Source organism: Camellia sinensis, chromosome 1 (assembly GCF_055761805.1).
Source record: "Camellia sinensis isolate YWXY chromosome 1, ASM5576180v1, whole genome shotgun sequence".
NCBI classification, from domain to species: domain Eukaryota; kingdom Viridiplantae; phylum Streptophyta; class Magnoliopsida; order Ericales; family Theaceae; genus Camellia; species Camellia sinensis.
Window position 1 is genome coordinate 200,812,168 of NC_138961.1, and position 25,742 is coordinate 200,837,909.

Sequence of the window (25,742 nt, forward strand, 5' to 3'; positions counted from 1 at the left end):
GATTTCTTTGGTACGTCGCCCTCCTGGCCGACGTCTTTCTTGTCATGATTCTGGTCCTGAATCTCCTCGTTGCAACTATCTTTCTCCATGTTAGGGTCAACGTATTTACCGTTCTTAGTAGGGATTTCGTCTCCAATCTTATCTTTCTGTCTGTTGTTGGCTATCTATCCTCCTTTCTTTCCCACAGACGGCGCCAAATTGCGTGTATCAATTTCCGACCACATTGCCAACTTAGTACTCAGCTGGAGAACACCGGCAGAATAGATTAAGCCCGAATAATCTGCAACAGAAAGAAGAGATTCCGGTGGTGGCTCGTCCACCCGAGGGCACTCCGACGATCAAGTCAGTTATCTCTCAAAGATAGCAAAGTACTTAACTCACTATTCAGAATACAAATTGCGTACCTTAGACCTGTGGGGGTGCCTCTCTATTATAGTAACCCAATCTTAGTCCCAATAGAAGCCTAGCTTCAATGGACTTCAGCTCAGTGCTTATTTTGGACTCTCCAATAGATAAAGATAAACTCCCTAAGAGCTTTATCCTTATCTAAGCTGAGGTCCTTCCTCATTCTAGGACTCTTGTCCCCTATCCGCTTATCTTGGACTCCGATATCTTCGGAGATATCCTCGGCCTAGTCGAGATCACCTTGGCGTCACGACCAGGACACGTGGTACCCCGGCTGACATGTCGGCGTCACCTTGGCCACGTGTTGGTACTCAAAAAATATATCCCCACACTTAGGAACAATAATTAACAAATTTCCTTTCTTGTAACTTCATTAAATCATCAAACAATAATTGAATTCCATTTAAAGTAAAGATGAAAATATGTAACCAACTAAATTACAATAATTATTACAATAATTGAATATGAGAAGAGATGTCACGCTGCAGTTCCCAAAGCACTTCAACTGATTTGCCATGCATTTGATCAATCCTAGCATCTTCACTAACTAAATTAACTCTCAACAGCAGCAACATACACACACTAGCCTGCCTTCACCAGCATTGCAAATTGACACTGAGAAACAAAATAGAACAGACCAGCAACATTGTAAAAAATAATTCAACACATAGCAGTCCATAGCTGAGTAGAGCAAACCAACAAAATAAAGCCTGAAACAGACCAAAGTAAAAATTGAAGCAAAGTGATAGCCTGCAACAGAAGAATAGAGCCTGAGCCAAAGCAGCAGAATCTGAAGCAACACTGAAAAACAAAGCAGAGCAAAAACAACAGCATTGCATAACAGCCCATCCTCTCACAACAGTAGCCGATAGTAGGTGGTGAGCAACGGTAGTGGGGAAGAAAGGGAATGAAAACTAATTTTCAAAACAAATGAAAACACATTTTTGTTTCAAGATTTACACTAGCAGACAACACTTGTGGTTGTTAAAAAAATATAATACACTAGTGACCTCCAGATTTTATCTAAAAGGAAAAAAAAGGTTCTTCCATAAATCACAACCAAGTATTCAAAAGATGCAATTTACAGTTAACTACAGAGAGTTATCCATATCTGAATAGATTAATATATTTGTCAATACAGAAGAAATTCAAATAGGTGTCGAAACATAATCATCACAGCAAAATTTTTTTTTCATATGATATGGTAAGGCAAGTAAATTAAAATGAAGAAAGCAGGCACCATTTATTTGGTTTCAAATGCTTAAAAACCCTAAAGCTTCAACTAATGCAACCCCAAATTTATTTGGCAGCATAGCATGAAGTTAAAGATTCTGCAATGTTCATAAAGCCCATGGCCAACATTTCCTTGTTTTCATCAAGATGGTATCCTTTTATGGATGCAAAAGATCGACCAACCGCAATGGCTTCTTGAAGTTGGCACACGTATTAAGACACTTTTCACAAGAAATTCAAAATGTTCAAGAATAATGCTGAAGAATAAATGGAAGGGAATAAATAGTGATGAGGAATGCACCGTGAGAGCAACAACTGCAACAATCAGTCCAATTTTAGCCACTTCTGAGGCATGTGGGCTATTGAATTGTAACTGATGAATTGAGATTGGATTCAGCCCTCCTTTGATGTGTTTCACTATTTTAACTCCATATTTATCAGCTCTTGTTAGGAAAATGATAAGAGTAGATAAAATAACAGACATCAATGGTGCAATGGCCGACAACCAAAATAGTTTCTTGTCCCTTTTAATGAAGACAACAACTCAACCATTGCACAACCACAGCTACAACACAACAGCTCTAGCAGAGCAGCAGTTCGAGCTCCAACAGCTCCACAGTAGCACAACCACAGCCACAACACAGTAGCTCCAGCAGAGCAGCAATCACAACAGCTCCAGCAGCTCCAAAGTAGAGCAGCAGCCACATCAGCTCAGCAGCTTCAGAACAATAGCTCCAATAGTCATGTGTGTATTATCAAGGCTAGGTAGTTAGTTTGTTAGAGTTTAACTATAGTTTAGTTAGACGGTTATGGTTAGGTTAGGTAGATCACTCTTGTATATATATTATCTTCTCTATATAATGCTCATTCATTCAGAAAATCAATAAAATAGATATTTTCTTGTTTTCTCTTTACCTTTTACCCAGATCACAGAATCACAAAGTAAGTATACACTAGAATTGTGGTAGACAAAGAAATTGTATAGACCACCACCTATGTTTGGTCTTGGTTATTTTTGTTTTTATGTGAAAAAATAAATAAATAAATAAATAATAAAACAACAAAAAGGAAATCGCCAATTATGGTTGTTACTTACCAGGAATCTAGTAATTAAAATGAAAGTAAGAAATGAGAACCAAGGATGAAGCTGTAAGGATTCCAAACCATTCTTTATATGGTACACCCTAAGAGAAGCATGACGAGTTTAAATTCATAAATGAAAAATCGAAATCTTCGTGAATCAGATCTGCAATTGATCCATTTATACTATTTACAATTGGTCTTTGACTCTTTGAGACATATGGCTAAATATAGAGAAGATTATTATTTTTTTTTTCTGAGTAAGAGAATACAGAGAAGAACTAAAAAGGACTCTAGATGTCAATTCAAGCCCCAACAGTGACTAAGGCAAGCAAAATCATTAGTAATGATTATCATACATTCTTCCAGTTAATAACTTATTTTATACATCATCTCCAAACACATTTTGATAAAATAGTCCAAATGCTCATATAATTCACAGTTAAGGCATCTTGAAATTCTAACATTGCTGATAAATATAGTAAAAAATGCAAATACGAACAAATTTCAAGGGCAGCTCTTTAAAAAATAAATTATTAAGTTAAAAAAACAAATTGACATCACGACATTCTTTACCTGTTTTGTGGCTGGAGAAATTAACACAACAGCATTTGCCCTTAGAAGAAAAAACTTTAAACTACATATGAACACACATGAGAACACACAGCAGCAGGACTCTTATAAATATTAATGACAAATTAACAGTGCTATTTCATTACACTAGAAAACCTTCAATAAGAGAGTTTTACCCATATCCCCTAGTAGATGCACAAACAAGAGCCCCACTGTATAACAACATATGAACACACTCCGGCCATCCTTGTCAGGCTGCCAAGTGCAATGGGGTTGCTCCATTTTTATCTTTTATATTCACAAACCTTGCAAATCCCCTGCCATCAACTCCAAATCAAACCAAACAAAACAACCACACCTTTAGCAACTTCGTGGATATTCTCTACACACAAGCATATATGAGAGTGTGTGTGTGTGTGTGTGTGGAGAGAGAGAGAGAGAGAGAGAGAGAGAGAGAGAGAGAGAGAGAGGGTCACCAGGAATGTGCAATAGAGGTGGAAAGGGCAGCAGAAAGAATAGCTTGTAGGCAATCTAGATGGCCATAGAAAGCAGCATAATGCAAACAGGTTCTTCCATGGAGTGAATCAAACATCAAAATCTAATAAAATTTCACACACAACCAATGATCAATTTATCTTCTACAATTCAACCAATGATAGTATATTGTTTGCATAAAAAACAAGTATTGTAAGTGGGGGCGACATAGGCTAGACACAACAGTATGACCAGATTTTGTTCATTACAAAGGAGAAAATTAGGGCATTGGACACAACTGTACTCCAAAAGAGCATACTTACATCTTGGACAATTGAAATCTTTCATGCATGGAAGAATTCTCTTTATGTATAGATTCCTAATAAAAGAAAAAATAAAGAAAATTTGTCAGAACTAAAAAAAATTGCCATTTAAATGGGAAGTATGCAGGAGGAAGGAAGAAACTAAAATAGAGAAGTCTTACATGTTCTCTTGACAAGCAGGCTGATCAGGGCCTTGCCATGTAAAGTTATTGTCAGAACTATATAATTAATTAGAAATATATGGAAAATATATAATTGAATAATTTTAGGGACACTTAATTTAGGAAGATTTGTAACTAAAAAAAAAAAACATATACATATACATATACATATACATAAAAAAAACATATACATATACATATACATATACATAAGAAGCCCAAATCTACTCACAAAACCCCAAAACCCAAAACTAAAACCCCCAAACCCCTCACAATAATAGAAAATAGCAATTGTAACCATACATCAAACCATCCAATTCCACCTCCCAAACATATATATAACCATAGAAAGACAGAGAAACCTTCTTTATGTTTTCCAGAAATAATAGCTACTTCCTAATATAGTCTGGTTACTACGTACTTTTGTACAGTCATTTTTCAACTAGAAATTAACAATGTTGAACAAGTGAATTTTTATCGTTATTGTTGTTACTGTAAGTAAGCCAGCACATTTATTTATTTTAAAGCATTGAGCTTGAGGTTATTGATCAATCTCCATAACCCACCAAAAAGGATAAGGTCTACCAAGAAGCACTTTGCAGTCCCAAAAATATATATCACAAGCATGGTATAAATAATTTGACAATATTAGCAAAGAAGTGCAAGCTGCAGATAGAATCCTACCTAGGCCTCCTGTCCCAGATGCCTCAACATTTATAAAAGCTCCAATTGTGTCACGCCATTTATGTGATGTAATGAAGCCATGTGAACCCTGAAATATTGGAGACCGTTAACAAGTTCAATGATTATCAGCTGGAGAACACAACACTAGACTCCTATTAGCTTAAAATAGGCAATTGTGCAAAATAATACATTACTATTTACAACATTTGCCATTTGTAGTCTATCATACATTTTAAAACAACAGTGGCTTATCCAAAGAAATAAATAAATAAACAACAGTGGTAAGCAGATCGTGATCTGCCAAAATGAGTAGTCACTACAAGAATTAACACTTTTGGCAACAAAAAAATTGGTCGCTAAAAGTCTATTTTTGGTCGGCAAAAGTTATCTGCGACCAATTTTTTTGGTCGCTACTTTGGTCGCCAATTGAGGGTCGGCAAAAGTAATTCGCGACCAAAATTTTGATTGGTCGGCAAAAGTTAGATTTGCCGACTAAATTTTTGGTCGCTAATATTTAATTACCGCGACTAATTTATTTTGTCGCTAAAACACTTTGGTCGCGAAAAGTGATATTTTCCCGACCAAATATCTTAGTCGCCAATTGACACATTTCACGACCAAAAAGTTTGGTCGCCAATTATCACATTCAACGACCAAAAAGTTTGCTCGCCAATTGTGACATCCCACGACCAAAAAATTTGGTCGCCTTTTGTTACTTTTTGCGACCAAAACTTTTGGTCGGCAAAAGTGAGATTCTACGACCAAGAGCTGTTTGGTCGGCAATAGATGTATTTTTTGAGACCAAAACTGTTGGTCGGCAATTGTCATTTTTTGCGAAAAAAAATTATTTATTTGTCGCGACTAATAAATTGATCGCCAAAGCAAGAAAACAATACACCTATAATTCCTAATAATTCATTCAATCCATAATAAACCTATAATTTTAAAGCATCATTCAAATTAACTAAATCATTAACATTCGACACAATACATAATTCATTAACATTCGACACAATACATAATTTTAAAGTATCATTCAAATTAACTGAATCATTAAATATTTTCTTACTTTCCAATTTCCCAATAGGCAATAACATAGCACATAAATTCAAGGAATGGCACAAGTGACGTTCCATACAGTGGTAAACCCAATAACTACTGATTCAATTCCTCAGGTGAGTCAAATGAGATTAAAACAATTAGCCACAGTTCTTGCTTGCTATGCAGCCACCAATGTTTCTTTCCCTAAAACACAAACAAAACTAAAAGCTACAAATAAACTAAGCAAGAAAAAAATTTAGAGATCGAGAGAGAGTGAATTGTCAGCAGAAAACCACAGCGGTGCTCTCCCTCCCTACAACTCATCCTGCAAATACAAAGCAACAAACAAGATATATCAAAGTGGATCCTTTGTGGAATTGATATTTTTAAACAATTAAAAGTACAAAGAAATCCTACATGTGCACTCTCTTCTGTAATATCAGCATCTTTGTCAGTTTCATCATCATCAGCCTCGGCATCATCATCATCACCTTCAGCCTGCAAAAAGATTTGGCCAATTTATGGAAAATGTCTTCAATAGTTCACACATGATAGCAGCTAAAGAAAAACACAAAAGAGACCACTTACAATCTAATGGTTTTACATGTTTAGTATGTTTGGAAAAGCACATTCAACTCACAAAGCATTGTCTCAACTGTTTAGAACAGAGTTAATTACTGTCTTATACTGAAAGATTATTTAGAACAATGTCTTATATTAAAAATGTGCAACAAGTGAATTCTTTTCCTGACCCATAGAACAGAGTCAATTACTGTAGTCTCTCAACAGCCAAATCTAATGTAAACATGTATTTATGTTCTTCTTAACAAACAAGTTGTTTGGTTTGGTGCCCTAAACTCTAAAGTAATTAATCAACTCTACGGAAGTGAACAAACCTCCATGAATCAAGAATATTTATGATTGGTTGATAATCTTAATCATCTCTTTTAAGATTATCAGGATGTACAGCCCCTGCAATATCAGGAATATTTATGTGTATATGAAATGAGATGTTAATAAAACATAAGATTTTAAGATAACATGCAGTGGTGGCCTTGGTAACTACCTTCTGATTGGTTGATAAGGTTTTCAACACATAAGGGCTCATCATGTAGAACTGCACTTGAACATCATTAGACACGTATGGTTCCCAATTTGTTCCAGACCACTCAAAAATCTCAATAGAGTATTCCTGCAAAATATTCACATTTGTAAGAATGTGGCAACAAAAGTTCCATTATTTGTAATTTAATCTCACAACAACCAAATCTTGACATAATGAATATGAGGTGGCATTACCAGGTCATCATTAATCCTATAAATTGCAGGCTCATCTATTTCCCTAACTTTGTGATGTCTGACATTAACAGCCTAAAGATCAAGAATACAAGTTAATACTACACACCAACAGAGGGTGAAATACATCATAATCATGTGGAAGTTTGAAAAATCTTATGAGAACGTCCTTTTCTGGTAGCATTTTTATCCCTTAAAGCTTTAAGTCTTAACTTGGCCAAAGTTGATAAAATATACAGTCGTAATCAGATACAAAGATAACCAGATATCAGGCAAGTTTGTTCCTCACCTCCAGATGACCCCTTTCATGGAAGACCCATTTGCTAAGTTCAGTCACAAACTGCTCATTACCCGATTTTTCGTACCTGTCACAATTTCTATTTACATCAGATTCTTTGGTCTTCAGCAAAACACCGTTAAATCTATAAACTATTTCCAATAACAAATAGATAAAAACAAGGACATATGGAATGCTTGGAAGCTAAAAAATTCTGGGAGGCTTTGGACATCCCTAGTTCTGTTCTAGACTCTTTCTCGGTCGACCTTATCAGCTGGGTTAATTCCAATTGTTCATCCCACTGTCATAATCTTTCAACAGTACCCTAGTCTATCCTTTTCCCCATCTCTTGTTGGTACATATGAAAGAACAGAAGCACTTGCACTTTTGACCCAACCATCAACCACCAGCAAAAAGGAGGATCTGGTAGCAATCTGTATTGATCAATGACAAATTTAAAACAAAGTCCATTAGCTTTTTTATTGATCTGGTAGAAGTCTCTGTGTGTGTGTGTGTGTGTGTGTGTGTGAGAGTTAATAGATATGCAAGCACAAGTACTGGCCAAAACATTTTTACCATCATCTGGTAAAAAATAAAATAAAATAAAAACCTTTGGTTTCCCACACCCACAGACCCTATCTATTTTTTAATTTATGTAATATGCAAGGTACAGAAACATATGATGCCTCTCATAACTTAAATAACATCAATTAGATCAATACGTAACAGATTCATATTGCAACTTCCAAATAAATTGAAATAAAGCTTTAATGGATAGAACATTCTAGCTTATGTGTATATGAAATCTCAAGAGCATTATCAGTCAAGACTTCTTAATAACTTTAATAAGGATTTTCTTTTTAACACTGAAGGAGTTAACACTGAATTTCCATATAGACTATTGGAAATGCAAGCATCAAGAATTTGAAGTTAATTTCTATTGAAATGAAAATGGCTATGAGAATATAAGTTGCAGAGTTTTCTTTGCAGTTTTCTATGAGAATATAAGTTAATTTCTACCTCACTACTCAATTGTTTACTCCTAGCCAAGGGCTTTTTAGCCCAATGGTATTTACCCCAACACTCTTATTTTAGTTTGGATGTTCAAACCTCGCCCTTTTAGCCCCTATCTATTCCACCCAGGACCACCACCACTTAGCGACTCGCTCTTCCCCAATACCATTAAGAGTAAGCTAGTTATATATTTGTAATCCAATACTAACAGAGTTTTTATTTTCTTCCCTATCCTTTTCATATTGACCACTGTCACAGTTACTCTTCCATATATATATATATATATATATTAGATAATCTCCGTTGCCTTAGCAGCAAAAATTTGAAAACTTACAGACTTAAATTATACCAAATATATGAAGTTGCTAGGCTGTCACTAAAACCAAAACCTACAGACTTAAATTATACCAAATATATGAAGTTGCTAGGCTGTCACTAAAACCAAAACCTACAAACTAAGTTTGGTACAAAAAAATACAATATAACACTAATTCCTATGTTTAAAGGAAGAGAGATTAATAGTATAAATCTATATTGTTTTTTCTTTTATTAATATATCCTCGAAGCTATTTTGTTCAAAATTATAATGTGTTTCATGTCTTTCCAAGTAATGGACATGTGTGTCCCCCTTATAAGTTCACCTGGTTTCAAATATATAATCACTTTCAAAGTTTTCTAGTTTGTTTTCTTCACTGATTAAAACATCAGAGGGTTTGATCTATTTCTGCTTGCTGCTACAATCAGCAGGTTTTGACCATCAAGACATGAATAACAACTAGCAAACCTGTGACATTAAGATTGTGTTTGGGACTAGGATTTGAGTGGGGATTAGTGGTGGGAAAGGAAAAATAAGGGAAATGTGACAAAAATACGATTTCTATTTTATTTATTTTGCCTTCCTTTCTCTCTACAAATCCTTCAAGCAAACATAGCCCAAGAAGGGGAGTTTTCAGTCTTAAACAATTAGCACCATATCACACCTTGATCATCAAGAAGTTTTCCTATGTCATTCATTTCTCTCTTTTAGAGTTATTTATTTTATTGTTATTATCACCATCATTATTATTTTTTCTTGTTCACTGATAATTTTCTTTGGTTTTATATCCTTCTAGGAGTAAAGCGACTAAGGTTTCCAAAAAACTACAATGTGGGCCTCAGGATCAGGTGAGTAGGTCCATGACCAATTTACCTGTCATTAGCCCATCCAACTTTTTTTACATTCGCATTATCTATAAATTTTCAGAATGAATAGATAGAACAGTATTATAAAACAGATACCAAAGTATTATTTTTAACAGCCGTGGTACTTACAGGGGTTAAGGGAGGAACATCAGGAGGCAGCTGGTAATTCTCAACCCGTGTAATAGAGACTGAAAGATCAGCAATTGTGGATCCCTGAATCAAAAAGCCCAAAAATATAAAAATATAAAAATATAAAATAAATCTAAGGGTTACTAGAAACTGTTTCATCCTCATAGACCTGCAAAACAAGATGAAACCATTGAAGGAAATTAATAAATCACAAAACATAGAGCCAAAACTGTGGGTTTTCTTTCTTTTTTTTTTTTTTAGGTAAGTAAGTTATAAATTAAAAACAATAACATATACAGGTTTACAAGAGGCATCCCTCAGGCACCACAAAACTAACAACAGACACAGAGAAAAAAACGAAAGGCTCTTTAGCCAGACAACATTGTCATCAAACGAACAGAAACTGACACAAAAGACGGAAACAAGAAAGGAAAACAACACAAAAATGCAAACTAAGTCCATTAGGATCAGCAAAAAACAGAGCCCAATCAAAAAACTAGCCCAATTTGCTGCACCAACCAAGCAGATTAGCCACCTCTTACTGGCAGGAAGACAGCAACAAACAGCAACAAAACAAAGGTTGGGCAGCATACAGTTCAGAAATACAAGAAGAAAGCAACCACAGACAGCACCAGAGCATGCACTATAAAGAAAACAACACTGCTACAGGGAAGGAAATATAGTAGCAACATCATGGCAGCATGAACCACAAACACAGCTAAGACCACAGTTAGCATGACAGCAGACAGCAAACAGCAGACAACAGACAGTAGCACCAGCAAAGCCACACAAGTGGAGCCACAGACTCAAACCTTTTCTGCACAAATTGATACATATGGAAGTACAAGAAAATTAAAAACCACACGAAGATCAGCTTCAAACATAATGTTAGAAAAATAATATATATAAAAATGGAAAATAAAAATAAAAACAGATACATCATTTTGCAAGTTAACCCGAAAAATTGTCATATAAAAATCATATCATGATCAAACACAGCATCAAATCAAACTTCAACAAAATGGGATATAATCAAGTGAATAAAATAAAAAAATTGGTAACAACAGCTAAGTTTATACCATAACATGAATGAAATTAATATTGGTGGGGGGGAGGGAAGAGCACAAATACATATCACACAGAAAAAACAAAATACATATAAGCATATATTTAATAAAGACAGGAACAATCCATAAAAATTAAAACAAAAGTATATTTCACAAACATAATCACTTTCTTCTATTTTACAGACAGCAACAAGGCAGGCGGGTGGGTTAAGGGGCAGAGTCTAGACAGCAATTCCTCAGCATAAACTTAGCCCACCCCCAAAAAAACTGGCAACAAACTAACAAAACATTATAAATTATATTTGAATATAAAAATTCCTAGTAAAAAATCATACAGATGACAAAATATATAACTCTACATGATGGAAATTTTCCTAACCCAGCTTGCCTTGAACACAATTCAAAAATAAATTTATCAATCCATATACCCAATGATGAAAATCCAGAACCTTTGTGAATATGATAAGACAGGACCACCAACTAATCTGCGCTATTTCTATCAGTAATTCCTTTATAGTGTAAGAAGTTTAGTGAAAGTAGGTTCATCCAGAAGTTAGAAAAATACCTGCCATGGATACAATTTTGAAATTCCTTTCTTCTTATATATGGCACATATTTCAGAAGGAAGCCAGAAGCTAAGATCTAAACAATCTTTTAGCGGTGCAAAACTTGATGGAGTACTATCTCCAGCATCTTCACAGAAAACCATGCAATTTCATTTTTCCTTTTCCGGTGCACTAGATGCGATAGTATCATTATCTTGACTCAAAAAACACTATTTCCTTTCAGCTACATCACAACCAGATGTCAGTTGTTGCATTGCGCCATTCAAGCGAGAATGCGTTGTTATATTAGCAGGTTGAAGACTTCTATTATCTACAGAAGCACATCCAGCTTGTGCACCTTTTCTATACACAAGACCTTTGTATCATCTGCAGATAGATCATCTGAATTTTTGTCCTCAAACGAGAAGTCAAAATGCTTCACTGGCAATGGGGATGCTTCTTCATGCAAATCCTTTCCATGCTTCCCTGTTGATCCTGTAGAAGCATTCATTTCCACACCACCGACTCTACTTTCAATTTTTGTTTAATATTTGAATGCACTTTGTTTATTAGTTTGATGGAAGACCTTCTGAGTCGTCCAACCATACTCTGGTACTCTCAATTGTATCCGAACCAATTGTACCTAATCATAATCAATTTCCGGAAAATTAAAAACCTTATTCATTGCCACAAAATTTCTCAAACATTGATTCCAGTACTCGTATTTATATTTACTTGCTCTAAAAGTACATAAAGATTATTTGACATTTCCATTTTTCACATAGGGATAGGAAAATTCAGCCTATTAAACATTTTCTTAATTCCTAAAGATCAACATGAGCAAAAAATATAAGACTAACTAACTCATTAAAACATAGAAAGACAACCAAAAAAAAAGAGCTAATTATGGGTAGCCAAAATTATGCTAATTGTGCTAAAATTATGCTCAGTAACCAAAATTATGCTAATTATTCACTACCAGACATCTTCCCACTTATAGAGGCTCAGCTAGGGATTTCCAACAAAATGAAGAAACATCAACAAAATAACACAATCTCAAAGTCTGAAGTTAACTAAGCTAATTAGGCTTTTTAATTAAAGTATGAGTTTTCCATATTTATCAAAACATAAACCTGGTTTATGTATTTATATGTTTCCTCATTTTCTCATCAATCAAATTTGAGTAAAACAAAATCCTAAACATTCAATTTGAAACCCTAGAAACCCTAATCGACATGAATCCACAATTCACGTTAAATTCATCTGAATACCGAAAAGAAAGCAATCACAACCAAAGTAAAGAACAGCAATACTACAAAATCCTCAAGAAAACTCAGATTATATAGGTGAAATTAGATGGCGAATCAGTAAATCCACATTACATCTATCACAACACAGGTTTGCTTTATGACCTCAATCCTCTCTTCTTCCATAGCCCCCAAATTCTACAACCACAGGCACCAGTGTATAATTTTGATGTTGCACTTGTCTCTTCACAACACTTGTCAATGTATCCTACTCAATTGAACTAGCACTTTAGTTGCACTTGTCCATTGAAGTGAATGAAAACTTGCTCACCATACCCAGGCACCAGTGTATAATTTTGATATAATATAACAGTGACCATGCAATCAACAAAGAGAGAGAGAGAGAGAGAGAGAGAGAGAGAGAATGTGAAAAAGGGGTTAAGAATTACCCGCAACCAAATTAGCTAATCCAACAGTGTTTAAAGCCAAACACCCGGGAATAGGGATAAGACTTAATTTTTGACAAACGCACAAGCATATTATTAGTTTTTTACCATTGTCGGGTATCAATTATGTAGTCCTATAACCCCAAACAAACACTAGCAAACAAACTTGCAAACCCGAAAAACCCAATTGGCAATGCGGTCAGTTTAAATTTGTATACCCAAAAAGACTCAAAATTTTCAACCCTAGTCACTAGATCCCCATAACCAATTCCAGTCACCACTACGAGGATATATACATACATATATATATATACACATAATCAAAGTGATAAGAAAGGAGGAGGAGAGTATACCAGTGCAGATCCAGTCGTCGATACGGGGGAGCCATTTAGAATTGGCGGGGGTTTTGGTGTCGACGAGAAGGCGGGGCTGCTTACATCTGTTGCAGAAGGACCTGAAGGCATAGTTGCGGTTCCTGCATCCACCGCACTCCCAATCCCCTTCTCTCCCTTCTCCTTCCATCTTCTCTGTAACCCTCTCTCTCTCTCTCTCTCAACTCAGGATTCAGGGCCACAGGATTTTGGCCTCTGCCTCCCCTTCCTCCATGACCACCTGACCCAGATCGACCTCCAATAGGTGTGTAAACCTTCGAATCAGCCATACCACCACCAACTCCATACGATTAAGTTATTAGGGTAGAAGCTGTTAGAGTATAATAGAGAAGATTTAGGACAGAAGCTGTTAGGGTTGAAGTTTCCTCTTGGGTAAAATCACACGGATCAGAAACTCCCGATCCACACCAGACATGGAAGCCTTCATACGATTAAGCTCCTCTCTTCACTCCTCAAAGGGCTTCGACTGGGTAACTCGCCGAAACGGATCCCCCTGTGCAACCTCCACCGAAGCTAACCCCAACGATGCAACCCCTTTCTCTCTTTCATTCATCGCGATAATATCACTCGTCAATCCTTCCATAGATTCCACAAAGGAAGAAGGGTTCAAATGGGCCTCACATACACAAAGAACACTCACTGGATTTGCCTTTATTTAATTTTTTTTTTTCTGTTTTGCAGGTACAAAACGACGTCGTTTTTTGATTGGCGACCAAATTTTTTTGGTCGCCAAAAAATTTCATTTCCCCCCTCCTGGTTGTTCAAATTTCCCTCCCAAACTTTTGGCGACCAAAAGACCAAATTAGTCGCAGAAAAAGTACTTTCGCCGACAAACTTTTTTAGTCGCCAAATCTCAATCAACGGCGACTAAAATATTGGTCGCTAAAAATACAAATTTGGCGACTAATTTTTTTTGGTTGCTGAAAATAAATTTTTGGCGACCAAAAATTTGGTCGCCAAAAAATATGTGACCTTCCGCGACCAAATTTGTAGTTAGTCGGGAAAAGTATACCACTTTCTGCGACCAACTCATTTTTTGGTCGGCAAAATATAACCTTCTGCGACCAATAATATTTGGTCGTCAAAAACAATGATCATTCACGACTAATTAATATTTGGTCGCCAAATGTCATATTTTTGCGACAAAAATTTTTTTGGTCGGCAAAAGTGATCGCCAAATGTGTAAATTCTTGTAGTGAGTCATAACACACAAGTCATGATGGGCCTATTGACTTTCTGCACATGCTTCCATTCAAGTAAAAAAGTAGTTACTCAACATTAAAATATATATGATCAAAAAGACATTAAAATATATTAGCAATCAAAATCAACAAAGAATATGCAATGTGAGCAGAACTATCCTATTTTTCGCTTCGTCCACTCCGCCTAAAGTGTACAAATAGCCCCATTTATAGTGCAGGCAATGTTGGGATTGAAATTAAATGCAAGGAAAGGAAGAGGGATAAAATAACTACGCATTTATGTAAATAAAGATATACATCAAAATGGATTAACTTTGCAAAATATCAAGCCAGAATCCTGTGACACTGACAACATGCAAACCATAATCTTCATCCCTCTAACTCTCTCTATGTTTTGAGGGAAAATATTGACAAACAAAAAAGGTGATTAATAATGGAAAGAAAAATAGAGGAAATCTAAAAGTTGTGTTACAAATGGCAAATCTCAAAAGGTGACCAGATTGCAGTAGTACAAATTCTGTTTCTAGAAACCACTTTGCCTTGCTTTAATAACTTTTAGATCCATAGGAGAAAAAACAAAGTACTATTTAAAACATAACCAAATGCAACATAAATTTTGGGCATCATACTTATACAAACTTCAAATTCTTTCCAGTTATGTCATTTGGAATTTCTCCCACTAACCTGTTAAAACTGACATCCCTGTCCAAATCACAATACAAAGATATATATATATATATATATATATAAAGAGAGAGAGGACAGACCGTCGAGGTAGACAACATCGAAGGGTTGAACAAGGTGGTAATCGAAGAGAGCTTCGAGTTGTTCTTCGGTTGATTCGGCTTGTAAAATAGAGAAATTGAAAATCAAGTTCAGAAACCCTAGAAAAAATAAAGCAAAACAAAACAAAACAAAAACAAAAACAAAAACAAAAACAGTACTTGGAAGATTGGGGGGCTAGAACTTGAAGTTTCGCACCATTAGGGTAGAAGAAATTGAGGCCACAGTCGCAGTAATTGACGAGGAAGAAACAAAGGTGGGAGTTAGGATCGTGTGGGGTTTGAAGGAAGCGGTTCTGATTGTAGAGTTGTTGGGAGGGTTTGAGAGTGTTGGGGTGGCGTAGTGATTGGAGTACGAGGGGGTCGAGGTCGAGGTGAGATTGGGTGAGGTTTGGTGGTCACAGACTCTGTGTATTAGAGAGAGAACAAAAGGAGGTGTAAACAAAATGAGGTGCCAATATTAAATAGGAGCGCTAAATTTGAAATGTCAAATATTTTAGTTCTTTTGGCGACCAAAACAATTTAGTCGTTGAAAATAAATGTTTGGTGACCAAATTTTTGGTCGCCAAGGAAAAAAATAAATTTTTTATTTTTTATTGGCAACTAAAAATTAAATTAAATAATTTTTCATCTGTGTGAGAGAGAGAATTGGCAAATGTTAATAATTGGCGACTAAAATATTGTTGTAGCCAAAGCTTAATTAATGGCGACTAAAATATTAGTCGCCAAAAGTATTAATTTGGCGACTAACTTTTTTTTGGTCGGAAAAAGTAAATATACGACGACTAATTTTTTTTTGGTTACTGAAAATAAGTTTTTGACGACCAAAATTTTGGTCACAAAAGATAAATAATTTTTTATTTTTCATTCGGTGACTAAATAGTTTTAGTAACCAAAACTCAATATACAGAGACTAAAACATTTTTAGTCGTTGAAAATAAATTTTTGGCGACCAAAATTTTGATCGCCAAAAGATAAAAAATATTTTTTTATTTTTCATTCGGTGACTAAATAGTTTTAGTAGCCAAAACTCAACATACGGCTTAGTTGCCGAAAATAAGATTTTGGCGACCAACCTATACTGACATGAATCTTGGTAGTCTCCAGAAAACTTCTAGCATTGTAAAAATGTATTTTAAAAAAATTAGGTTATTTGAATCTTGAATTTATCAAATTTTGTGGGGAAAGAATTACAGAGAAAAAAAATGGTTGGTCTCTCTAACTAAACTGTGTAGTTTGTTTTTGTGGCCTCACCACAAGATTTATTTTGATGAACAAATTTGTCTGTCTTTTAAGTCCATGTATGTGTAGATCATATATAAAAAAATAAAATAAAATAATAATATGATAATTTTGGTCATATAATTTTATCATGTGTTTTCTATTAAAATTTTAAAATCATACATCATATATTTTTTAATAAATAATTATATAATTACAATTATCATATAAATTTAATTATTTTCATAGACGAAATATAAAAATGAGCTTTTGTTGAGTTGTTTAACTTTGTTGTATTAATTGTTTATTTCTTCCTCACCGGTGAGGGACTTTTTGTTGGATTTCCATAGTTTTCAGATATAATTTTCTTGAGTTTTGTGAATATTCTCCTTTTAATTAACAAACAGAACAGAAATATATGTATCTCCACCAGATCTAAAGTAGTCCCATTGTAAATGCAGATGGTGGGAAACCACTGCTTTAAAATATTCACAACCTCTAAGATAGGGTCAAATCAAATTGTTTTGACTATCTAAAAAGAAAAAAAAAAAATTTAAAATATTTTGATTAAGATTATGTGTGGTTCATAAATTTAGATAAAGATTTAAAAATAAAAAAAGTGTATTAAATATAATTATATTTTATTTATTTTTTGAATTAAGTTTTTTAGAAACTGAATTTTTTATTTTTTGTGTTTTTTTTTTTGTTTTTAGTGAATATTTTTTAAATTTTAAGCATTTTTTTATATTTTTTTAGATGTACCTTACTTAGATGTATCTAAAAAGTAAAAAAAATGTGAAAAAATATTTTAAAAAATTAACAAATACATAAAAATATGAAAAATATACTAAACTTTGGTTTTTTTTTTTTTTGTATTTTTAGTATTTATTGAATTTTTAAAAGATTTTTTCACAAATTTTTTATTTTTTAAATATATCTAAGTAAGGTACATCTAAAAAAGTAAAAAAAATACTTAAAATCCTAAAAATATTCACTTAAAACAAAAAAAAAAATACGAAAAACAATAAAATAAAATTTTCTCAAAACTGGTTTTAGAAAAACGAAATCAAACAAGGTATTCTCTTACTACTACTACAACAGTCCTCAGCCGCTGGGATTGAGTAGAAGAACTGAATATTATAATAACCTTACCACACTATCTCTATATATTGAGCTAGCAAACCCTAACAATATCCAAATGTCCAAACAAGTCGCACGCAGTCACATACAACTCGACAAAAACCCATCTTCTCCTTTTCTTTCTGTTACACCCATTTATTTTATATGTGCAATGTGTGTATATGTATATATATATAGAGAGAGAGAGAGAGAAAGAGAGAGAGAGAGAGAGAGAGAGAGAGAGAGAGAGAGAGAGAGAGGTCTATATAAGAGTAGTTGAGACTTAAGGTGGAAGATGGCCATCACGAGATTGCCACGGAACAATGATGAGAGTGATGTGGGGGCTAAGTTTGGAATTTCTTATGGGTTTAGGTTTTTGGTTTGGTTTGTTTTTGGTTGAGACTTAAGTTTTTTATATGCTAGAGAGGCCGGTTTTGTGTAACGTCAGATTTTTGTTTTCAAATCTTTTTATTTTTATTTTTTAAAATATACATGACAATTAGATTATGTTTGACATTATCAAACTTCAAGAATTTCAATGAATTGGGACATTTAGAAACAGAGTTTTTTTGACTAATTTGTGTAGCTAATGTGGCAGTTATTGATGGTTGAATTGTTTTGAGAACTTGGTTAAAAATTGATTTTTGATTTTTTTTTTTTTAAATGTGTAAAAAAGTAAAGAAGTGATTTGATTTAAAATAGATTAAAAGTCAAAATTTGACTTCTAACTAAGTTTCCAAATTAGGCCATTATTTTAATATAATTTTTACATTTAGTTTATTGATTTTAATTTGCAAAACGTAATGAGTTGATATTGAGGAATTATTTCTGCTTTGCAACAATTTCTTGAGATTATATTTGATTTATGAATTTGGATAAAAATTTAAAAACGAATTGCGAAAAAAATGTGAAAGATGTGTGAAATTGAATTATATTTCATTTATATTTCATATATATATATATATATTCTTTTTTTAAATCTATATCCAAATTCATAAACAAAACAAGACTTAATAATCCCAACCAGTAGACAATCCCACAGAGTTTACAATTAAATATACTGCTCATCTGATCCAGTGACTTTTGAAGTTGTTAGGATACAACTACACAATAATTTTTCATTTTAATACCATCACATGATTTTGTCAAATATATTTTGTTAAATTAATTGATTACTATTAGCTACTACATTAATACTCACTGACTTTAAAAATTAAAATTAAAAAATGAACTTTTTATTAATAAATCCTATTTGGAGGTGTTCTAACCCAATAAGTTCACAAAGAAAAATTATAACCTAATTAGTCCGCATGTATTTGTATTTTTATTCCATGAGGTCCTTTTTTCTTGATTTATATTGTTTGTTGGACTATTATACCCTTATAGCTATTATTGATATGTATTACATAGAAACATGATATACACATTTCCTTTTGTTGCTACCTCTATTTTGGTAGTTATCATTATTCACGTTTTTTCTTTTTAATTAGTTTCATTCACATTTGTAGTATTGTTTCATTGCGTTAGGGTTTGAAACTCTCTGTTTGGTAGGGTTTAGAAACGCTAGTTCACACATGGTGGTGAAATCATATTATACTTCTCCATTGTTGAAGTGAAGCTTTGTATTCCTCCATTGTCATTTTGTGTTCGAAATTCTGTGTTCATCAATTGTTGCACTGTGTTCGAAACTCTATATTTCTCCATTGTTATAAATCGAAACTCTGTTTGTCCAATCATTTTTGTTACAAACATATTCTTCAAATGTGGGTTTGGTTTGGTTTGGTTTGGATTGGTGGAATGGTGAAATTGCATAAATTGTTAATGATAGTGATAATGATAAGATGATGATGAAGATGAGGGTGATTTTTTTTTTTTTTTAGAGTGATTGAGTTTTTTTTTTTTTTTTTTTTTTTTTTTTTTTTTTTTTTTAAGATTTCTAATTCTATTGCTACCATTGTTTCTATCTTTTTTGTCAATCAGTGTAAATGTTCACATTTCACATTGTTTGAAAGTTTGAGAAATAAGTGTTGAAATATAGATATTGACATAATTATATATTTTGTAAGATGTGAATGTTCAAATATCATTGGGTATTTATTAATATACTTAGGGTGTGTTTGGTAACGTTTACGTTTTCAGTTTATATTTACAAAAATTTTATAAACTGGTTTTTGTGTATTTTTTGTTTATTTTTAGAAAAACATAAACTACAAACACGTTTGGTAATTGACAAAATATTTTAAAAAATTTAAAAATATAAAAAATAGTGAGAAATGGCAAGTGGTGGCAAGTGGCTGCGGAAGACGGTGGTGGAAAGTAATTACAGTAGGTGGTGGGTAGCTGGTGGTGGTGGGTGGTGGTGGTGGGTGTGTGGGTGACGGTGGGGGGTGGTGGGTGGTAGCGAGTGGGTGGTGGTGGTGGAGGTGGTGGCGGGTGGTGGTGGCAAGTGGCTGGCGGATGGCGGTTGGTGGCTGTGGGTGGGTGGGTGACGGTGGCGGGTGGTGGGTGATAGCGGACAGGTGGTGGCAGTGGGTGATGGTTGCAGGTGGGTGGCGGATGGTAGTGGCAGTGGCGGTGGTGGGTGGTGGGTGGGTGGGTGGGTGACGGTGGCGGGTGGTGGGTGGTAGCGGACAGGTGGTGGCAGTGGGTGGCGGTTGCAGGTGGGTAGCGGATGGTGATGGGTGGTGGCGGATGGGTGGTGGGTGGTGATGGTGGGTGACGGTGGCGAGTGGTAGCAAGTGGGTGGTGGTGGTGGTGGTGGTAGCGGTGGCGGTGGCGGTGGCGGCGGGTGGTGGGTACTGGTGGCAGGTAGTGGCGGGTGGTGGGTGGTGGCGGGTGGTGGTGGTGGTGGTGGGTGGGTGGGTAGGTGACGGTGGCGGGTGGTAAGTAGTAGCGAGTGGGTGGTGGTGGTAGTGGTTGTGGGTGGCGGTAGGTGGGTGACGGGTGGGTGTTGGTGGTGGGTGGGTGGCAGGTGGCTGGTGGTGGTGGGTGGCTGGTGGTGGCAGGTGGCTGGTAAGTGGTGGTAGCAAGTAGGTGGCGGGTGGTGGCGGTGGCGGGCGATGGATGGTAGTGGCGGGTGGTGGGTGGTGGCGGGTGGATGGTAGGTGGGTGGTGGGTGGCAGTGGTGGTGGTGGCGAGGGGTGGATGGTGGTGGGTGGATGGTAGGTGGGTGGTGGGTGGCGGTGGTGGTGGTGGCGGTGGCGAGGGGTGGATGGTGGTGGCGAGTGGATGGCAGGTGAGTGGGTGGTGGGTGGTGGTAGCAGGTGGGTGGTTGTGGCAGGTGGGTGGTGGTGGCGGAAAACGGTGGTGGAAAGTAGTGGCAGGTGGTGGCTAGTGTTGGGTGGTAAAAAAAAAAAACTAAAAATTCAAAATGGAAACACATTTTTTTTTTTGTGTTTTCATTTTTTGGCCAAATTTATAAACTGAGACCATTGATTTATAAATCAAAAATTTTACCAAACAAGTTTTTATTTGAGTTTTTAAAATTTTTGTAAATATAAACAGAAAACATAAAACGTAAGTGTTACCAAACATCACCTTATTGTTTGAATAATTATTTTTTTGTTACCTTTAAATAATTGAAATAGTCAATTTTTTTCTTTCAATTTTGTTTAATGTTGCAATGTGAATGTTCACATTGATATGAATTTAGTTTTTCTAAGGTTATTTGTATGTTAATTGTAAATTGTGAACATTCACATTATATTTTGGTATGAATTTTTTTTTTTTAATTTTTCGAAAGTTAGTTGTATTTTTTTATTTTTTTACTATTTTTGTTGGTTGAATATCATTTTTATTACCGTTAAACAATTAAAATAGTTGATTTTCACTTTTTTCAATTTTATTTTATGTTTTTAAGTTGTAGTGTAAATGTCCACATTGGTATGTGTTTTTTTTTTTTTTAAACTAGTTGTCTATTAATTGTAAATTGTGAACATTCACATTGTATTTTAGTATAAGTTTTATTTTTTCAAAAGTTAATTGTGCGTTTTTTGTTTTTGTTATTGTGTTTGTTAGTAAAACAATCATTTTTGTGACTATTGAACAATAGAACTAGTCAATTTTCACAATTGAAATAGTCAATTTTCATTTTTTTCAATTTTATTATATATTTTCACGTTGCAGTATAAATATTTACATTGGTACGAATTATTTTTTTAAGGCTAGTTGTATGTTAATTATAAATTATGAACATTTACATTGTATTTTGGTATAAATTTTTTTTTTTTTTTTGAAGGTTATAGTGGTATGTTTGTTGTTTATTGTGAACATTTATATTGTATTTGTATGGGTGATTTTCCGACCACACTGCCCGCTTTGTAACCAACTGGAGAGCACTGGCAGAATAGATGGCACATGACTGACCTGCCACAGAAATATAAGAATCCCGCGGTGGTTTCGACCACCCGGGGGCACTCCGACGATCAAGTCAGTATATCTCTCAAAGATAAATCAAGTACTAAACTCACAAGCTTGAGTATCAAAAGCATACCTTAGACCCATGGGGGTGCCTCTCTTTTATAGCTAATACAATCCTAGTCCCAAAAGGAGCCTGGCCCTAATGGACTTAGGATTACTGCTAATCTGGGACTCCCAGTGGGATAGGATAAACTCTCTAAGAGTCTTATCTTTACCCAAACTGAAGTCTTCTCTCAATCTAGGACTCTTTTCCATATCCAAGTTGAGTTCCCTCTTCATTCTAGGACTCTTGTCCCTTATCCGCTTATCTCGGATTTCGATATCTTCGGAGGCATTCTCGGCCTAGTCGAGATGACCTCGGCACAACGATTGGGACACGTGGCACCTCGGCTAACACGTCGACGTCACCTTGCAACGTGTTGGTACTCAGAAAATATATCCCCACAACTGGCCCCTAGGTTCTATTACCTCGGCATTCTGAGGTGATGGAACCTACACTGTTCGTTCATCTGTGCCCTTTTGTCCGAGATCAAACTCGCCGACCTCAAAGTTCTCTGAACTTTACTGTCCACTAGTGTCAAGAATCAAGTTTCATGCTTTCCAAGCTGCTTGAAATCGCACCTCCTAGCCGAGGTTCTGGTTCCATTACTTTCTTGTTCCTTACATACTTTACACAGTGCCTGTGCACTTGGCTTTATTCTTGAACTTTGTCGTCTTTTTGACTATTTTTCTCTTTTTTCATTTAATCCTCTGGCTTCTTCCCTTTTTAACTCTTTTGCTTAAATCCGTCATTTGTTCCAAGCTTTCAAGCTTCTGCAACTGTCTTCGTTTCTCTCCTCCGGTAAAGCTTTACGTCATTCTGTCATTGTCGTCAGACTTCGGCAATTCTCATTCCGGCTTCCCTCTTTCTGGTAAGCCACTGTTCCTCCTGGTTTTATTTCTTGTTGCTTTCCAAGAAGCTCTGCTTCATTGTTAATTACCATTGCTTGTTTTACCCGTTATTTTCAAATCATCTTCTTGAATACACACTGTTCACACATCTATTGATTTCTACCATTGTTTTTGGCATGACACACTTGTGCAATCTTTTTGTCTTGATTTCTTGATAGCTTCATCACCATTCTTGATTACGAATTACATTCTTGTTTCTGTTTTCTGTGTCTTTTTCCAAATTCTTGCTTTCAATCTTTGCCTTCAAACTCCGAGGTGCCAATCGCCGAGAAAAGCCTTGATCAAACTCTTCAGGAGATCAAGGTTGAGCTCGAGGCCGAGAAGGCTGCTGAGAAGTCTTCCCAACTGTCCTCTATATCCTGCCATTGATGCCGAGTAGTTTTGTTTTCAATTCTCTTTCTTCTTCTTCGGCTAAGCCTGAGCCGAGAAGAAAGAAGCGCTCTTCGTCGCCCTCCTGGATGAGGATTTTCTTCAGTGTCTCTTCACTCTTTTCGGCTGGCTCCTTGCCGACATCATCTAGGACCTCCATGTCCTCGTCTTCAATCTCTGCCTTTCCTGGTTCCCGAATGTTGCAGGTAATTTTCATTGCTGTCATGGAGCAATTCTTTACCTGCAGTTGGTCTCCTCTGACTTCTTCAATCCCATGTTCTGTGGGGAACCGCAATAGTTGATGCAACGTTTGAGGGAACTGCCTCCATTGCATGCAACTATGGCCTTCCCAAGATGATGTTGAAAGGTAAAGGCGTGACGAATTCTGTTTTGATCTTCTTCTAACTACTCTTGCATGATTCTATACTTAGAATATTTTATATGCCTTTCATACTTTGCCGCCTTTGTGCAATCTTCTCGGGGTTACATACCTCGGGTATAATAGCTACAAAACTTTTACTTCGGCAAGATACTGACCTGCAAACTTTTCATAAATTCTAACAAGTGTGAAACCTATACTACTCAATGTTAACTTTGCAAACTTTTTCTCAAGTTTCAACAAGTGTTTAAACGGTGATCTCGGTCTAGCCTACTTGTAAATTGCTATAAATTTCAACAAGGATTAACATATACTGTAACAGGGATCAACAAGGATTAAAATAACAAGTGTTAAATAATAATCTATTTGTAAATTGCTATAAATTTAAACAAGCGTTTAAACAACGTACTTAGCTTTTTCTTCAACCTGTAAATTGCTGTAAATTTCAACAGATGATCATATGTCGGCTTAACGTTATTTTGTAAATTGCTACAAATTTCAACAAGTGTTAAGCATCTTCTTTGGTTTAACCAACCTGTAGATTGCTACAAGTGTTTAGCAATAACCTCGGCTTTGCTTCAACTCGTAAATTGCTACGAATTTATACAAGCGAAGAGAAACAGTAATCTTGGCTTAATTTCAACTTGTAAATTGCTGTAAATTTCAACAAGTGAAGGTAAGGAATAATCTCAGTTTAATTTCAATTTGTAAATTGCTACGAATTTCAACAAGTGAAGATAAGAAACTATCTCAGCTTAACTTCAACTTGTAAATTGCTACAAATTTCAACAAGTGAAGATAAGGAACCATTTCGGCTTAACTTCAACTTGTAAATTGCTACAAATTTCAACAAGTGAAGATAAGGAACCATCTCAGCTTTACTTCAACTTGTAAATTGCTACAAATTTCAACAAGTGAAGATAAGGAACCATCTTGGCTTAACTTCAACTTGTAAATTGTTACAAATTTCAACAAGTGAAGATAAGGAACCATCTCGGCTTAACTTCAACTTGTAAATTGTTACAAATTTCAACAAGCGTTAAACATTATATCGGTTTAACCAACTTGTAAATTGCTACAAATTTCAACAAGTGGTAAACGCATTCTTCTTCTCTCTGCCCCCCCCCAGTGTGAACTTAAAATCCACTTGGGTTCTCATCATACATGTAGCTTTGACCTTGTCGCCGAGGTTGAATTCAAGCCGAGGTTGTCAGCTTTGGTTTCTCTATTGATCTTACTTGGCTCCAACCTGAGTTTGATTTTCGGTCTCGCATCGGCGAGCCGTTTCTCTTTTCTTGTTCCGATGCCTTTGTTCCCGGCATGTCCTCCTCGGCCCTAGAATACTTATCAATTCTGGCCAATTTTAGTCTGATCTTGTGTGTTTCCTTTTTATCTTCTGGGATCTGAGATCTGCTCATTGTGATCTTTTTTTCTCAGACTCAGGTGCCGAGATCTTATCTTCTGGAATTTTGGATCTGCTCACTCAGGTTGAGCTCTTCTTTTCTCGGACCTACTCATCTAGGCCAAGGTCATGTCTTCTGGGATCTGGAATCCAGGATTTGCTCACTCAGGTTGAGCTCTTCTATACTTGAATGTTATCTTCTTGGGAGCGCTCATGCCCCCTGTCTTTGCATCCCTTCGGGAAGGGTCTTCGTTCCTCCGCAGGTATTTATCCTTCTATACCTGGAGGTCATCTTCGTTGTAGTATCCGCTTCGATCTATTGTCTTTGG

General features: G+C 35.5%; 1 protein-coding gene across 18 annotated transcripts; it reads right to left on the reverse strand.

Moving 5' to 3' along the window:
- Positions 1–750: 750 nt before the first annotated feature.
- LOC114272558 (uncharacterized) lies at positions 751–16,002 on the reverse strand. Of its 18 annotated transcripts, none has more exons than XR_003632753.2 (7): positions 15,753–16,002; positions 15,539–15,616; positions 4,934–5,021; positions 4,250–4,280; positions 4,089–4,144; positions 3,468–3,608; positions 751–2,356 (listed from the first exon to the last, which is right to left on the reverse strand). XR_003632753.2 is itself a non-coding variant. In XM_028214281.2 (6 exons), exons 1-6 carry the CDS (start codon positions 15,753–15,755, stop codon positions 3,542–3,544), a joined length of 312 nt encoding a protein of 103 aa, XP_028070082.2. In that variant the 5' UTR covers positions 15,756–16,002; the 3' UTR covers positions 751–3,541. The 18 variants fall into 18 exon arrangements, 5 of the variants coding, with proteins under 5 accessions (XP_028070082.2, XP_028070079.2, XP_028070083.2 ...); XR_003632751.2 differs by having other exon boundaries at positions 3,468–3,618; XR_014342748.1 differs by adding an exon at positions 3,768–3,889 and having other exon boundaries at positions 751–3,608.
- Positions 16,003–25,742: the final 9,740 nt, after the last annotated feature.

What these genes read in the sequence shown, in the direction of transcription:
- LOC114272558 (XM_028214278.2), bottom strand. An exon ending in CGATGTTGTCTACCTCGACG is followed by an intron (nt 5,022 to 15,538) that starts GTCTGTCCTCTC and finishes CCAATATTTCAG; the next exon opens with GGTTCACATGGCTTCATTAC. An exon ending in ATCTGGGACAGGAGGCCTAG is followed by an intron (nt 4,281 to 4,933) that starts GTAGGATTCTAT and finishes TTACATGGCAAG; the next exon opens with GCCCTGATCAGCCTGCTTGT.